This window comes from Pseudophryne corroboree, chromosome 1 (genome assembly GCF_028390025.1).
Source record: "Pseudophryne corroboree isolate aPseCor3 chromosome 1, aPseCor3.hap2, whole genome shotgun sequence".
Lineage (NCBI taxonomy): Eukaryota > Metazoa > Chordata > Amphibia > Anura > Myobatrachidae > Pseudophryne > Pseudophryne corroboree.
This window is the reverse complement of record NC_086444.1, coordinates 1249387250-1249404652: the sequence shown is the minus strand read 5'-3', so window position 1 is coordinate 1249404652 and position 17403 is coordinate 1249387250. Positions and strand designations below refer to the sequence as shown.

Below are 17403 nucleotides of genomic sequence, written 5' to 3'. Positions count from 1 at the left end.
GGATATGATAGGGTGGAGTACAGGGTAGAAGGGGAGAGAGGGGCAGTAAGAGGGTAGGGTAGGGTGGAGTACAGGGTAGAAGGGGAGAGAGGGGCAGTAAGAGGGTAGGGTAGGGTGGAGTACAGGGTAGAAGGGGAGAGAGGGGCAGTAAAAGGATAGGGTAGGGTGGAGTACAGGGTAGAAGGGGAGAGAGGGGCAGTAAAAGGATAGGGTAGGGTGGAGTACAGGATAGAAGGGGAGAGGGGCAGTAAAAGGATAGGGTAGGGTGGAGTACAGGGTAGAAGGGGAGAGAGGGGCAGTAAAAGGTTGGAGTACTGGGTAGAAGGGGAGAGAGGGGCAGTAAAAGGATAGGGTAGGGTGGAGTACTGGGTAGAAGGGGAGAGAGGGGCAGTAAAAGGGTGGGATAGTGTGGAGCACAGTGTAGAATGGGAGAGAGAGGCAGTAAAAGGGTGGGGAAGTGTGGAGTACAGAGTAGAAGGGGAGAGAGGGGCAGTAAAAGGGTGGGGAAGTGTGGAGTACAGGGTAGAAGGGGAGAGAGGGGCAGTAAAAGGGTGGGGAAGTGTGGAGTACAGGGTAGAAGGGGAGAGAGGGGCAGTAAGACGGTGCGGTAGGCTGGAGCATAGGGTAGAAGGGGAGAGAGGGGCAGTAAAAGGATGGGGTAGTGTGGAGCACAGTGTAGAATGGGAGAGGGGGGCAGTAAAAGGATGGGGAAGTGTGGAGTACAGGGTAGAAGAGGAGAGAGGGGCAGTAAAAGGGTGGGGAAGTGTGGAGTACAGGGTAGAAGGGGAGAGAGGGGCAGTAAAAGGATGGGGAAGTGTGGAGTACAGGGTAGAAGGGGAGAGAGGGGCAGTAAGACGGTGGGGTAGGCTGGAGAAAAGGGTAGAAGGGGAGAGAGGGGCAGTAAAAGGATGGGGTATTGTGGAGCACAGTGTAGAATGGGAGAGAGGGGCAGTAAAAGGGTGGGGAAGTGTGGAGTACAGGGTAGAAGGGGAGAGAGGGGCAGTAAAAGGGTGGGGAAGTGTGGAGTACAGGGTAGAAGGGGAGAGAGGGGCAGTAAGACGGTGGGGTAGGCTGGAGCACAGGGTAGAAGGGGAGAGAGGGGCAGTAAAAGGATAGGGTAGGGTGGAGTACAGGGGAGAAGGGGAGAGAGGGGCAGTAAGAGGGTAGGGTAGGGTGGAGTACAGGGGAGAAGGGGAGAGAGGGGCAGTAAGAGGGTAGGGTAGTGTGGAGTACAGGGGAGAAGGGGAGAGAGGGGCAGTAAGAGGGTAGGGTAGGGTGGAGTACAGGGTAGAAGGGGAGAGAGGGGCAGTAAGAGGGTAGGGTAGGGTGGAGTACAGGGTAGAAGGGGAGAGAGGGGCAGTAAGAGGGTAGGGTAGGGTGGAGTACAGGGTAGAAGGGGAGAGAGGGGCAGTAAGAGGGTAGGGTAGGGTGGAGTACAGGGGAGAAGGGGAGAGAGGGGCAGTAAAAGGGTGGGGTAGGGTGGAGTACTGGGCAGAAGGGAAGAGAGGGGCAGTAAGCGGATAGGGTGGAGTACAGGGTAGAAGGGGGGAATGGGATAAGAACATGGCATGAGAGGTTGGAGGCATAGCTTGTAATGTAGAAACATGACACAGTAGAATAACATATAGGTTCTGTTGCAAAGCTTATACCAAGAAAAACCACCTGACCAGAGGCATAAGAGGTATGGGGCACCTGCTAGGTTCAGTGCCTCACCACCTTTGTATGTAAGGTCACCATACCTGAGTGTAGTGTCCACACATTTGTCCTTCCTGACAGACATTTGTGGTGAAGTTGTAGTAGTCCTGCTCGCGGTGCCAGTCATCCAGACCTAGTTCCACATCCAGGTGAGATCCTGACATGACAAAGAGGTTCTCGCCTCTGAAGCCGCGCTCTTCATTGTGTTCCCAGATGCACTTAGCAGCATAAGAGGTGGCCAGCTTCTCCAGGGTCGTGTCCCAGCGCTGTGACGAGAAAGGCGTGGCGTTACTTACTGTCCCTATGTGCTGATAACACAGTAATGTCCTCTATTGTGTCATACAACACCCGATATTCACCACACATGCCATATAACACACATTGCTGAATCCCAATACTAAAACATGGAGGACTGATACTCATAATATACTGTATAATACCTGTATTACTCATCCGATATGTACAAAGCTTTTACACTATGGAAGCCCCCCATTTTAATCAGAGATGTGCGCAGACACCCGTCTTTTGGTTTTGTTTTCCGGTTTTGGCAATACCACCCTCAAGTGTTTTGTTTTTGGATCTTTTTTTGTTATTTTTAATTGCTAAAAACAACTACAATAATGTAATTTGGGCCTGGTTTTGTCCCTACAGGATTATTAACATCAATAACATTCGTTTCCAGTCAATTTTGACCACCTCGCAGCTCACAGTTTTGTTCACCAATATTGTCCAAATGCTGTCTGGCTAAACTAAGCAACAGAGCAGCGGCACAAACACACAGCAGTGCAGAGGAATACAGCACATCTACTGAACATTGCGGCACAGCCCTGGCAGACAGGATGGTACTTTAATAAACTATACAACCCCAGGGAGATAATGTATTCAAAAGGAGAGGACCAATAGGAATGGAGATAGAATATGCAGTGTGCAGGCAGGTAAAGCATTGATTGATTGATTGATTAATTGATTTAATTAATTGATTCATTTGGAAAATTACATTAATTTAACTTAACAATCTGTTTTGCAGCAACTGAGAAGAGAAAATGCCATAAAAGAATATAGTGCTAATAGCCAAGGATTACTGACAAGGGTTGAAAGAGAAGACAAGAAAATGAATAGTTGCACTGTAGAGCTGCCTATGTTTACACTAATAAATATTAGGAGGCTGACCTGCTGGCCATACTGCCACCTTCCCCCTACACACCCCTGGAGTACATTTATGAGGTGCACCAGAGAGCCTGAGTAGGCCAGTCAAGTTCTTCCACACTATGCTCATCAAACCTGTGCAAGATGCCAGCCGAACGGGGAAATTTTTTTAGAGGGGCAATCATTTAATAGGCACGATTTAGCCATGTAAATGATTGCACCTTTAAAAAATAAAAGTCCAAGTTCTGGCAGCATCCCGCCGACCACTGAACTCGAACTTCATTACATCCTGGTCTTTATAGTCCCTGCTCTGTGCACTGGGGCGCAGTCATGTGGGGATAGAAAAGGGTCTTCCCCAAACTGTCCCCACAAAGATGGAAGCATAGCATTGTCCAAACTGTCTTATTATGCTGCAGCAGTAAGGTTGTCCTTCGCTGGAGATTAGGGGCCTGGCCCAAACCATGAGAAACAGCCCCATACCATTATCATCCTCCACCAAACCTCACAGCTGGCACAATGCAGTCACGTCGGTAACGTTCTCCCGGCATCCGCCAAACCCAGCAGGCGTGTATCTACAGGCCCGAGCACCCCTGGCAAAGGGACTGGCGCCCCCTCCCCCCATATTTGAAATAGGGAAGGTGCGTGCAACTGTATATATATATATATATATATATATATATATATATATATATATATACTGCTCAAAAAAATAAAGGGAACACTAAAATAACACATCTTAGATCTGAATGAATGAAATATTCTTATTAAATACTTTGTTCTTTACATAGTTGAATGTGCTGACAACAAAATCACACAAAAATTATCAATGGAAATCACATTTATTAACCCATGGAGGTCTGGATTTGGAGTCACACTCAAACTTAATGTTAGTCGCCGCGGTCCGTGGTGTCGCTCGGTCCGTCTCCAAGCGACGACCGCTACCGCTGCACCCTCCTCCTTGCCTGCCCGGCGCCTAGCAACTAGGGATGCCGTGCGCGCTGAGCCACCGGGTCCCTAGCAACACTAGGACGCCGGGTGCGTCGAGCCGCTGGGACCTTAGCAACGGGGACGCCACAGCCGGACCGCGTTCCCCATTGCAGGGATTTATTAATTAAAGTGTTCACACATGTTTCTCTGGTCGTGCAGCAAGGCAGCTGCACGACATTTTGTGTAATTGGGATCTGGACTCTGATTGGAGGGTTCCCTGTTAAATGCCTCCTCAGTGCCTCACACAGACGCCGGTGATAGCTTCCTGCATGCTGCTCATGTTTGGTGAGCGTCTGTTCCTGGTCTGCTGTGTCCGGTCCCTTCAGTTCTCTGAATTCCTGAATCTTGGAGTTTGTCACCTGGTCCCAAGGAGTTCTCCTGGTCCTCATTTCCTGTGGCAGTCGATTGAGGTTCTCACTTGGTCTCGTGAGTGGCAGCTCTGCCGCTTGTTGCGGCCGAGGCCGCTTTAGTATTGTTTTCTTGCTCTGGAGCATTTGCGGAGGTTTCCGCTTCCATAGTCCTCTCCGGTACTCGGCGGTGCCGTGTAGGAGAGTGGACAAGTGGATTATTTTGGTTGTCCTTTTCCCTGGCGGTAAGCCACGCATACTTTAGTTTCAGGTTAGCCAGTAGCCCCTGGCCTTGTTGTTTAGTTAGAGGGCCCTTTGTTATTACCCTGCCTCGGTTCACTCTTCATCTCTCATTAAGACCTGAGGGGGCATCGGAGTTGGGCAGACGTAATCCGCCCTTCAAACGTGGCTGCCATGGGCCCAAGAAACCATAGTCTCGCAAGAGTGAACTGACAGCACGGGTAAGACAACGGAGGTAGGGCGCCAGGGGCTATTCCCATTCCGTTTTCCCTTTCCAGCATTACGTCCTGGTACTCAGGTCTCACAGTATAAGATCTCCCCTGACCTGAGTGTCTGGATCGTAACAATTAAAGTGTAAAAACACACTACAGGCTGATCCAACTTTGAAGTAATGTCCTTAAAACAAGTCAAAATGAGGCTCAGTAGTGTGTGTGGCCTCCACGTGCCTGTATGACCTCCCTACAACCCACACAAGTGGCTCAGGTAGTGCAGCTCATCCAGGATGGCACATCAATGCGAGATGTGGCAAGAAGGTTTGCTGTGTCTGTCAGCATAGTGTCCAGAGCATGGAGGCGCTACCAGGAGACAGGCCAGTACATCAGGAGACGTGGAGGAGGCCATAGGAGGGCAACAACCCAGCAGCAGGACCGCTACCTCCGCCTTTTTGCAAGGAGGAACAGGAGGAGCACTGCCAGAGCCCTGCAAAATTACCTCCAGCAAGCCACAAATGTGCATGTGTCTACTCAAACGATCGGAAACAGACTCCATGAGGGTGGTATGAGGGCCCGACGTCCACAGGTGGGGGTTGTGCTTACAGCCCAACACCGTGTAGGACGTTTGGCATTCGCCAGAGAACATCAAGATTAGCAAATTCGCCACTGGCGCTCTGTGCTCTTCACAGATGAAAGCAGGTTCTCACTGACCACATGTGACAGACGTGACAGAGTCTGGAGATGCCAAGGAGAACGTTCTGCTGCCTGCAACATCCTCCAGCATGACCGGTTTGGCAGTGGGTCAGTAATGGTGTGGGGTGGCATTTCTTTGGGGGGCCGCACAGCCCTCCATGTGCTCGCCAGAGGTAGCCTGACTGCCATTAGGTACCGAGATAAGATCCTCAGACCCCTTGTGAGACCATGTTCTGGTGCGGTTGGCCCTGGGTTCCTCGTAATGCAAGACAATGCTAGACCTCAAGTGGCTGGAATGTGTCAGCAGTTCCTGCAAGACGAAGCCATTGATGCTATGGACTGGCCCACCTGTTCCCCAGACCTGAATCCAATTGAGCACATCTGGGACATCATGTCTCGCTCCATCCACCAACGCCACGTTGCACCACAGACTGTCCAGGAGTTGGCGGATGCTTTAGACCAGGTCTGGGAGGAGATCCCTCAGGAGACCATCAGCCACCTCATCAGGAGCATGCCCAGGCATTGTAGGGAGGTCATACAGGCACGTGGAGGCCACACACACTACTGAGCCTCATTTTGACTTGTTTTAAGGACATTACATCAAAGATGGATCAGCCTGTAGTGTGTTTTTCCACTTTCATTTTGAGTGCGACTCCAAATCCAGACCTCCATGGGTTAATAAATGTGATTTCCATTGATAATTTTTGTGTGATTTTGTTGTCAGCACATTCACCTATGTAAAGAACAAAGTATTTAATAGGAATATCTCATTCATTCAGATCTAAGATGTGTTATTTTAGTGTTCCCTTTATTTTTTTGAGCAGTGTATATATATATATATATATATATATATATATATGTGTGTGTATATATATATGTGTATATATGTGTATATGTGTATGTATGTGTATATATATATATACATATATATATAATTACAGATGAGCTGGTTCGGTTCATCGAGACCCGAAACCCCCCGAACTTCACCTATTTTACACGGGTCCGAGGCAGACTCGTATCTTCCCACCTTCCTCGGTTAACCCGAACGCGCCCAAACTTCATCATCCCGCTGTCGGATTCTCATGAGATTCGTATTCTATATAAGGAGCTGCGCGTCGCCGCCATTTTCACTCGTGCATTGGAGACTGAACGGAGAGGACGTGGCTACGTTCTCTGCCTGAAAAGCTCTGTAATCTGTGCTCAGTGTGCTGCATTTTGGTGACCAACAGTATATAGTTGTACAGTACAGTACGCCATTGCTGTATCTTGCAGCTCTGTGTCACTGCAAGTATCCATCCCATATCTGTGCTGCATTTTTGTGAGCAGTATATATATAGTACAGTACAGTAGGCCATTGCTATTGATATAAAAATATTACTGGCATTTCCACACATTAAAATATGGAGAACAAAAAAAGGGAAAGATCAAGATCCACTTCCACCTCGTGCTGAAGCTGCTGCCACTAGTCATGGCCGAGACGATGAAATGCCATCAACGTCGTCTGCCAAGGCCAATGCCCAATGTCATAGTAGGGAGCATGTAAAATCCAAAAAACAAAAGTTCAGTAAAATGACCCAAAAATCAAAATTAAAAGCGTCTGAGGAGAAGCGGAAACTTGCCAATATGCCATTTACCACACGGAGTGGCAAGGAACGGCTGAGGCCCTGGCCTATGTTCATGGCTAGTGGTTCAGCTTCACATGAGGATGGAAGCACTCAGCCTCTCGCTAGAAAAATGAAAAGACTTAAGCTGGCAAAAGCACAGCAAAGAACTGTGCGTTCTTCTAAACCCAAATCCCCAAGGAGAGTCCAATTGTGTCGGTTGCGATGCCTGACCTTCCCAAAACTGGAAGGGAAGAGGTTGCGCCTTCCACCATTTGCACGCCCCCTGCAAGTGCTGGAAGGAGCACCCGCAGTCCAGTTCCTGATAGTCAGATTGAAGATGTCAGTGTTGAAGTACACCAGGATGAGGAGGATATGGGTGTTGCTGGCGCTGGGGAGGAAATTGACCAGGAGGATTCTGATGGTGAGGTGGTTTGTTTAAGTCAGGCACCCGGGGAGACACCTGTTGTCTGTGGGATGAATATGGCCATTGACATGCCTGGTCAGATTACAAAAAAATCACCTATTCGTGTGGAATTATTTCAACAGAAATGCAGACAACTGGTGTCAAGCCGTGTGTTGCCTTTGTCAAGCTGTAATAAGTAGGGGTAAGGACGTCAACCACCTCGGAACATCCTCCCTTATACGTCACCTGTACCGCATTCATCATAAGTCATTGACAAGTTAAACATTTTTGGGTGACATCGGAAGCAGTCCACTGACAACTAAATCCCTTCCTCTTGTACCCAAGCTCCTGCAAACCACATCACCAACTCCCTCAGTGTCAATCTCCTCCTTAGACAGGAACGCCAATAGTCCTGCAGGCCATGTCACTGGCAAGTCTGACGAGTCCTCTCCTGCCTGGGATTCCTCCGATGCATCCTTGAGTGTAACGCCTACTGCTGCTGGCGCTGCTGTTGTTGCTGCTGGGAGTTGATCGTTATCCCAGAGGGGAAGTCGGAAGACCACTTGTACTACTTCCAGTAAGCAATTGACTGTCCAACAGTCCTTTGCAAGGAAGATGAAATATCACAGCAGTCATCCTACTGCAAAGCGGATAACTCAGGCCTTGGCAGCTGTGTTGGTGTTAGACGTGTGTCCGGTATCCACCGTTAATTCACAGGGACCTAGAGAATTTCTTGAGGTAGTGTGCCCCCGTTACCAAATCCCATCTAGGTTCCACTTCTCTAGGCAGGCGATACCGAGAATGTACACAGACGTCAGAAAAAGAGTCACCAGTGTACTAAAAAATGCAGTTGTACCCAATGTCCACTTAACCACGGACATGTGGACAAGTGGAGCAGGGCAGACTCAGGACTACATGACTGTGACAGCCCACTGGGTAGATGTATTGCCTCCCGCAGCAAGAACAGCAGCGGCGGCACCAGAAGTAGCATCTTGCAAATGCCAACTCGTTCCTAGGCAGGCTACGCTTTGTATCAGAAGAGGCACACAGCTGACAACTGAGGAAGATCATCGCAGATTGGCTTACCCCAATTGGACTCTCCTAGGTATTTGTGACATCGGACAACGCCACCAATATTGTGCATGCGTTACATGTGGGCAAATTCCAGCACGTCCCATGTTTTGCACATACAATGAATTTGGTGGTGCAGAATATTTTAAAAAACAACAGGGGCGTGCAAGAGATACTGTCGGTGGCCCAAAGAATTTCGGGCCACTTTTGGCATTCAACCACCATGTGCCGAAGACTGGAGCACCAGCAAACACTCTTGAACCTGCCCCTCCATCAGCTGAAGCAAGAGATGGTAACGAGGTGGAATTCAACCCTTTATATGCTTCAGAGGATGGAGGAGCAACAAAAGGCCATTCAAGGCTATACATCCACCTACAATATAGGCAAAGGAGGGGGAATGCACCTGACTCAAGTGCAGTGGAGAATGATTTCAACGTTGTGCAAGGTTCTGCAACCCTTTGAACTTGCCACACGTGAAGTCAGTTCAGACACTGCCAGCCTGAGTCAGGTCATTTCCCTCATCAGGCTTTTGCAGAAGAAGCTGGAGACATTGAAGGAGGAGCTAACACAGAGCGATTCCGCTAGGCATGTGGGACTTGTGGATGGAGCCCTTAATTCGCTTAACCAGGATTCACGGGAGGTCAATCTGTTGAAATCAGAGCACTACATTTTGGCCACCGTGCTCGATCCTAGATTTAAAACCTACGTGGTATCTCTCTTTCCGGCAGACACAAGTCTGCAGAGGTTCAAAGACCTGCTGGTGAGAAAATTGTCAAGTCAAGCGGAACGTGACCCATCAACAGCTCCTCCTTCACATTCTCCCGCAACTGGGGCGGCGAGGAAAAGGATAAGAATTCCGAGTCCACCTGCTGGCGGTGATGCAGGGCAGTCTGGAGTGACTACTGACATCTGGTCCGGACTGAAGGACCTGCCAACGATTACTGACATGTTGTCTACTGTCACTGCATATGATTCTCTCCCCATTGAAAGAATGGTGGAGGATTGTATGAGTGACCGCATCCAAGTAGGCACGTCAGACAGTCCGTCTGTATACTGGCAGGAAAAAAAGGCAATTTGGAGGCCCTTGCACAAACTGGCTTTATTTTACCTAAGTTGCCCTCCCACAAGTGTGTACTCCGAAAGAGTGTTTAGTGCAGCCGGTCACCTTCTCAGCGATGGGCGTACGAGGTTACTTCCAGAAAATGTGGAGAAGATGATGTTCATTAAAATGAATTATAATCAATTCCTCCGTGGAGACATTCACCAGCAGCAATTGCCTACAGACAGGATGGCACGGGGACCAGAGATGGTGGATTTCAGTGGGGATGAATTAATAATCTGTGAGGAGGGGGATGTACACAGTGAAAGGGGTGAGGAATCGGACGATGAGGAGGAGGTGGACATCTTGCCTCTGTAGAGCCAGTTTGTGCAAGGAGAGATTGATTGCTTCTTTTTTGGTGGGGGTCCAAACCAACCAGTCATTTCAGTCACAGTCGTGTGGCAGACCCTGTGGCTGAAATGATGGGTTGGTTAAAGTGTGCATGTCCTGTTTATACAACATAAGGGTGGGTTGGAGGGCCCAAGGACAAATCCATCTTGCACCTCTTTTTTCTTTCATTTTTCTTTGCATCATGTGCTGTTTGGGGAGTATTTTTTTAAGTGCCATCCTGTCTGACACTGCAGTGCCACTCCTAGATGGGCCAGATGTTTGTGTCGGCCACTTGTGTCGCTTAGCTTAGTCACACAGCGACCTCGGTGCAAATTTTAGGACTAAAAATGTTATTGGTAGGTGTGAGGTGTTCAGAATAGACTGGAAATGAGTGGAAATTATGGTTATTGAGGTTAATAACACTATGGGATCAAAATTACCCCCAAATTCTGTGATTTAAGCTGTTTTTGAGGCTCCCAGGCAACACTCTCAGCATGGCCCTGTCAATAATAACATTGGGGGTTGGTCCTCTTCCATCTTTGGGATGCTCCTAGCTGCTGATTGGTTGGCGCAGGCATCAATCATGCAAGCAGGAAGGATAATCTAATGGATTGCTCACTCGGAACTGTCTCTGGAAATGTAAGGGGCCGCGCCGTGCGGCAGTGCTTTGGCCATATAGACTTTGCAGCGATGCTGCTGTCACTGCCGCCACTTCTGCCTCTGCTCAGCCTGGTTAGCACACAATAAATGATGTGTAATACGGCCACAAAGACAACGCACCTCAGCCTTGGCTTCATGATCACTACTGCTCAGTAAGCGCAGCCACGGTGATGTAACTGTGTGACAGCAGTCTGCAGCTGCTACTGAGGGTGGCCGGCTCAGTGGGGTCTGGCTCAGCGAAAAGTAGCCTGGTATCCCGGTGTCCCAATCAGCCCCATTCCCGCCTGGCAGTTCCTTACCCGCCCCGGGAACAACCACAACAGGCATCAGCGGAACACACCATTCCACAGAACACGTGTCCACTGCTCCACATTCCAGTGTTTGTGTGCTTTACACCGCTCTACAGAACACGTGTCCACTGCTCCACGGTTCAATGTCGGCGTGCTTTACACCACTCTACAGAACACGTGTCCACTGCTCCACGGTCCAGTGTCGGCGTGCTTTGCACCACTCCATAGAACACATTTCCACTGCTCCACAGTCCAGTGTCGGCGTACTTTACACCACTCCACAGACCACGTGTCCACTGCTCCACAGTCCAGTATCGGCGTGCTTTACACCACTCCACAGACCACGTGTCCACTGCTCTACAGTCCAGTATCGGCGTGCTTTACACCACTCCACAGACCACGTGTCCACTGCTCCACAGTCCAGTGTCGGCGTATTTTACACCACTCCACAGACCACGTGTCCACTGCTCCACAGTCCGGTATCGGCGTGCTTTACACCACTCCACAGACCACGTGTCCACTGCTCCACAGTCCAGTATCGGCGTGCTTTACACCACTCCACAGACCACGTTTCCACTGCTCCACAGTCCAGTGTCGGCGTGCTTTACACCACTCCACAGACCACGTTTCCACTGCTCCACAGTCCAGTGTCGGCGTGCTTTACACCACTCCACAGACCACGTTTCCACTGCTCCACAGTCCAGTGTCGGCGTGCTTTACACCACTCCACAGACCACGTGTCCACTGCTCCACAGTCCAGTATCGGCGTGCTTTACACCACTCCACAGACCACGTGTCCACTGCTCCACAGTCCAGTGTCGGCGTATTTTACACCACTCCACAGACCACGTGTCCACTGCTCCACAGTCCAGTATCGGCGTGCTTTACACCACTCCACAGACCACGTGTCCACTGCTCCACAGTCCAGTATCGGCGTGCTTTACACCACTCCACAGACCACGTTTCCACTGCTCCACAGTCCAGTGTCGGCGTGCTTTACACCACTCCACAGAACACGTGTCCACTGCTCCACAGTCCAGTGTCGGCGTGCTTTACACCACTCCACAGAACACGTGTCCACTGCTCCACGGTCCAGTGTCGGCGTGCTTTACACCACTCCACAGAACACATTTCCACTGCTCCACAGTCCAGTGTCGGCGTACTTTACACCACTCCACAGACCACGTGTCCACTGCTCAACAGTCCAGTATCGGCGTGCTTTACACCACTCCACAGAACACGTTTCCACTGCTCCACAGTCCAGTGTCTGTGTGCTTTACACCACTCCATAGAACACGTGTTCACTGCTCCAAAGTCCAGTGTTGATGTGCTTTACACCGCTCCACAGAACACGTGTCCACTGCTCCACGGTCCAGTGTCCGTGTGCTTTACACCACTCCACAGAAGACATGTCCACTGCTCCACAGTCCAGTGTCGGTGTGCTTTACACCACTCCACAGAACACGTGTCCACTGCTCCACAGTCCAGTGTCTGTGTGCATTACACCACTCCACAGAACACGTGTCCACTGCTCCACAGTCCAGTGTCTGTGTGCTTTACACCACTCCATAGAACACGTGTTCACTGCTCCAAAGTCCAGTGTTGATGTGCTTTACACCGCCCCACAGAACACGTGTCCACTGCTCCACGGTCCAGTGTCAGTGTGCTTTACACCACTCCACAGAAGACATGTCCACTGCTCCACAGTCCAGTGTCGGTGTGCTTTACACCACTCCACAGAACACGTGTCCACTGCTCCACAGTCCAGTGTCGGCGTGCTTTACACCACTCCACAGAACACGTGTCCACTGCTCCACAGTCCAGTGTTGGCGTGCTTTACACCACTCCACAGAACACGTGTCCACTGCTCCACAGTCCAGTGTCGGCGTGCTTTACACCACTCCACAGAACACGTGTCCACTGCTCCACGGTCCAGTGTCGGCGTGCTTTACACCACTCCACAGAACACATTTCCACTGCTCCACAGTCCAGTGTCGGCGTACTTTACACCACTCCACAGACCACGTGTCCACTGCTCAACAGTCCAGTATCGGCGTGCTTTACACCACTCCACAGAACACGTTTCCACTGCTCCACAGTCCAGTGTCTGTGTGCTTTACACCACTCCATAGAACACGTGTTCACTGCTCCAAAGTCCAGTGTTGATGTGCTTTACACCGCTCCACAGAACACGTGTCCACTGCTCCACGGTCCAGTGTCAGTGTGCTTTACACCACTCCACAGAAGACATGTCCACTGCTCCACAGTCCAGTGTCGGTGTGCTTTACACCACTCCACAGAACACGTGTCCACTGCTCCACAGTCCAGTGTCGGCGTGCTTTACACCACTCCACAGAACACGTGTCCACTGCTCCACAGTCCAGTGTCGGCGTGCTTTACACCACTCCACAGAACACGTGTCCACTGCTCCACAGTCCAGTGTCGGTGTGCTTTACACCGCTCCACAGACCACGTGTCCACTGCTCCACAGTCCAGTGTCGGCGTGCTTTACACCACTCCACAGAACACATTTCCACTGCTCCACAGTCCAGTTTCGGCGTGCTTTACACCACTCCACAGACCACGTGTCCACTGTGTGAGACTGTGGCTGTATCAGCATAAGAAATGCTACATACAGAATATAGGCATGCCGCATATCATTTTAATCAGCAGAAGCTACTGGTGCCCCTAAGCATATCAAATGCCCTAGGCCAGTGGTTCCCAAACTGTGTGCCGTGGCTCCCTGGGGTGCCTCGGGACACTTGCAGGGGTGCCCTGGGTTGGTGGTCCAGGACCAATTCAAATTATTTATGGTCAATTTAACAGGCAAAACCAGTGCTGGTGGCTGCCAGTCATAAAATATGGGGACACACAGAAGCAAATCTTGTCCCTCACCACATAACTGACCCTAAGGATGACATCTAAACACAATCTACTTAATGTAATATTTCTTTCTACATTTCTCAATAAGAAATTATTGGCCTAGGGGTGCCGTGAAAAAAATTCTGATACTATAGGGCACCATGATTCAAAAAAGTTTGGGAACCACTACCCTAGGCAATTGCCTAGTTTGCCTATGCCTATGGCCGGCTCTGTCTGTGTGCTTTACACCACTACATCCGACGCTTGACATGGACTTGGTGATGTGAGGCTGGCATTCCATTACATTACGCTCCCGCCACACAGCGTTTGTGGTTACATTAATGCCAGTGGAAGTCCAGAACTCGTCAGCTATAGAATCAGTAGAGCGTTGGCGACGTTTATGCACCATGAGCCTTAGCAGTCGCCGACTCCGCTCTGTCATATTACGTGGTCTTCTACTTCATGGCTGAGATGCTTTTGTTCCCCCACATAATAATATCACATACAGGTGACTGTGGAATATCCAGCAGGTATGAAATATCAGGAACCGTCTTATTGCAGAGGTGGCGTCCTGTCACAGCACCGCGCTATCACTGAGCTCTTCAGAACAGCCCGTGTTGTATCACATATGGTTGTATATAGAGACTGCATGGCTGGGTGCTCGATGTTATACACCTGGGGCAACGGGTCCAAATTCAATCATTCACAGGTGAGGCCAAACACTTCTGTCCATATACAGCAACCTGTAGTGTATATATACAATAAAAGATCTGTATCGCTATCGATGAACGGCGTTTATCAGAGCTTTAAAGTGACCTAATAAAAGACGCTGGGTCCAGTTAGGTTTGCTTTAGTATTAGGGGAATTATTATGAAAGACGAGCTACTAAACTGATTAGAGGGTTAGAGACACTGGAGTACGAGGAGAGGCTTACTAGGCTACATATGTATACACTAGAAAAGAGGAGACTAAGAGGAGACATTATTAATATCTTCATATATGTAAAGGGGCATTACAAGGAGTTAGCAACGGATTTGTTTATGAATAAATCTCTATATAGGACACGTGGGCACTCGCTGAGGCTAGAGGAGAGAAAATTCCATACACAACGTAGGAAAGGGTTCTTCACGGTAAGAGCAATAAGGACCTGGAACTCCCTGCCGGAGAAGGTAATAATGGTAGACTATATAAATGTATTTAAAAACGGATTAGACAATTTTCTAACAGGAAAACGTATCCAGGGCTTTAGCATTTAGCATATTGACAGTAATATTATCTGGGAGTGGTAAGAATCATTGCTGTCAATCGGTACTAAACCATTACTCCAGCAGGCGCATTATAATATAACAGCTTAATACAGAATACGGGTTGTACCCGATGGGCGTTTTACCTCTTTTAAACTTCAATGACTATGTGACTATTACACATGTGCTAAGACTATGTGCCATGCTGCGGGATAACGCCACTTGTGTGATGCCACGCTGCGGGATAACGCCACTTGTGTGATGCCACGCTGCGGGATAACACCACTTGTGTAATGCCACGCTGCGGGATAACGCCACTTGTGTGATGCCACGCTGCGGGATAACACCACTTGTGTAATGCCACGCTGCGGGATAACGCCACTTGTGTGATGCCACGCTGCAGGATAACGCCACTTGTGTGATGCCACGCTGCGGTATAACGCCACTTGTGTGATGCCACGCTGCGGGATAACGCCACTTGTGTGATGCAACGCTGCAGGATAACGCCACTTGTGTTATGCCATGCTGCAGGATAACGCCACTTGTGTGATGCCACGCTGCGGTATAACACCACTTGTGTGATGCCACGCTGCGGGATAACGCCACTTGTGTGATGCCACGCTGCGGGATAACGCCACTTGTGTGATGCCACGCTGCGGGATAACGCCACTTGTGTGATGCCACGCTGCGGGATAACGCCACTTGTGTGATGCCACGCTGCGGGATAACGCCACTTGTGTGATGCCATGCTGCGGGATAACGCCACTTGTGTGATGCCACGCTGCGGGATAACGCCACTTGCGTGATGCAACGCTGCAGGATAACGCCACTTGTGTGATGCCACGCTGCGGGATAACGCCACTTGTGTGATGCCACGCTGCGGGATAACGCCACTTGTGTGATGCCACGCTGCGGGATAACGCCACTCGTGTGATGCCACGCTGCGGGATAACGCCACTTGTGTGATGCCAAGCTGCTGGATAACGCCACTTGTGTGATGCCACGCTGCGGGATAACGCCACTTGTGTGATGCCACGCTGCGGGATAACGCCACTTGTGTGATGCCACGCTGCGGGATAACGCCACTTGTGTGATGCCACGCTGCGGGATAACGCCACTTGTGTGATGCCATGCTGCGGGATAACGCCACTTGTGTGATTCCACGCTGCGGTATAACGCCACTTGTGTGATGCCACGCTGCGGGATAACGCTACTTGTGTGATGCCACGCTGCGGGATAACGCCACTTGTGTGATGCCATGCTGCGGGATAACGCCACTTGTGTGATGCCACGCTGCGAGATAACTCCACTTGTGTGAAGCCATGCTGCGGGATAACGCCACTTGTGTGATGCCACGCTGCGGGATAACGCCACTTGTGTGATGCAACGCTGCAGGATAGCGCCACTTGTGTGATGCCATGCTGCGGGATAACGCCACTTGTGTGATGCCACGCTGCGGGATAACGCCACTTGTGTGATGCCATGCTGCGGGATAACGCCACTTGTGTGATGCCACGCTGTGGGATAACGCCACTTGTGTGATGCCATGTTGCGGGATAACACCACTTGTGTGATGCCATGCTGCGGGATAACACCACTTGTGTGATGCCACGCTGCGGGATAACGCCACTTGTGTGATGCCATGCTGCGGGATAACGCCACTTGTGTGATGCCACGCTGCGAGATAACTCCACTTGTGTGAAGCCATGCTGCGGGATAACGCCACTTGTGTGATGCCACGCTGCGGGATAACGCCACTTGTGTGATGCAACGCTGCAGGATAACGCCACTTGTGTGATGCCATGCTGCGGGATAACGCCACTTGTGTGATGCCACGCTGCGAGATAACTCCACTTGTGTGAAGCCATGCTGCGGGATAACGCCACTTGTGTGATGCCACGCTGCGGGATAACGCCACTTGTGTGATGCAACGCTGCAGGATAACGCCACTTGTGTGATGCCATGCTGCGGGATAACACCACTTGTGTGATGCCACGCTGCGGGATAACGCTACTTGTGTGATGCCACGCTGCGGGATAACGCCACTTGTGTGATGCAACGCTGCAGGATAACGCCACTTGTGTGATGCCATGCTGCGGGATAACGCCACTTGTTTGATTCCACGCTGCAGTATAACGCCACTTGTGTGATGCCACGCTGCAAGATAACGCTACTTGTGTGATGCCACGCTGCGGGATAACGCCACTTGTGTGATGCCATGCTGCGGGATAACGCCACTTGTGTGATGCCACGCTGCGAGATAACTCCACTTGTGTGAAGCCATGCTGCGGGATAACGCCACTTGTGTGATGCCACGCTGCGGGATAACGCCACTTGTGTGATGCAACGCTGCAGGATAACGCCACTTGTGTGATGCCATGCTGCGGGATAACGCCACTTGTGTGATGCCACGCTGCGGGATAACGCCACTTGTGTGATGCCATGCTGCGGGATAACGCCACTTGTGTGATGCCACGCTGTGGGATAACGCCACTTGTGTGATGCCATGCTGCGGGATAA

At 50.4% G+C, this 17403-nt stretch overlaps 1 protein-coding gene across 2 annotated transcripts in view; it reads right to left on the bottom strand.

The window, feature by feature from the left end:
* The window catches only part of LOC134931938 (peptidase inhibitor 16-like), a 246054-nt gene that overhangs the window by 181694 nt on the left and 46957 nt on the right, over positions 1–17403 (bottom strand). For both annotated transcript variants that reach the window (XM_063925842.1, XM_063925832.1), the window contains exon 2: positions 1740–1961. In XM_063925842.1, coding sequence (XP_063781912.1) covers positions 1740–1961 — 222 coding nt within the window. The remainder of the gene's footprint in view (positions 1–1739; positions 1962–17403) is intronic.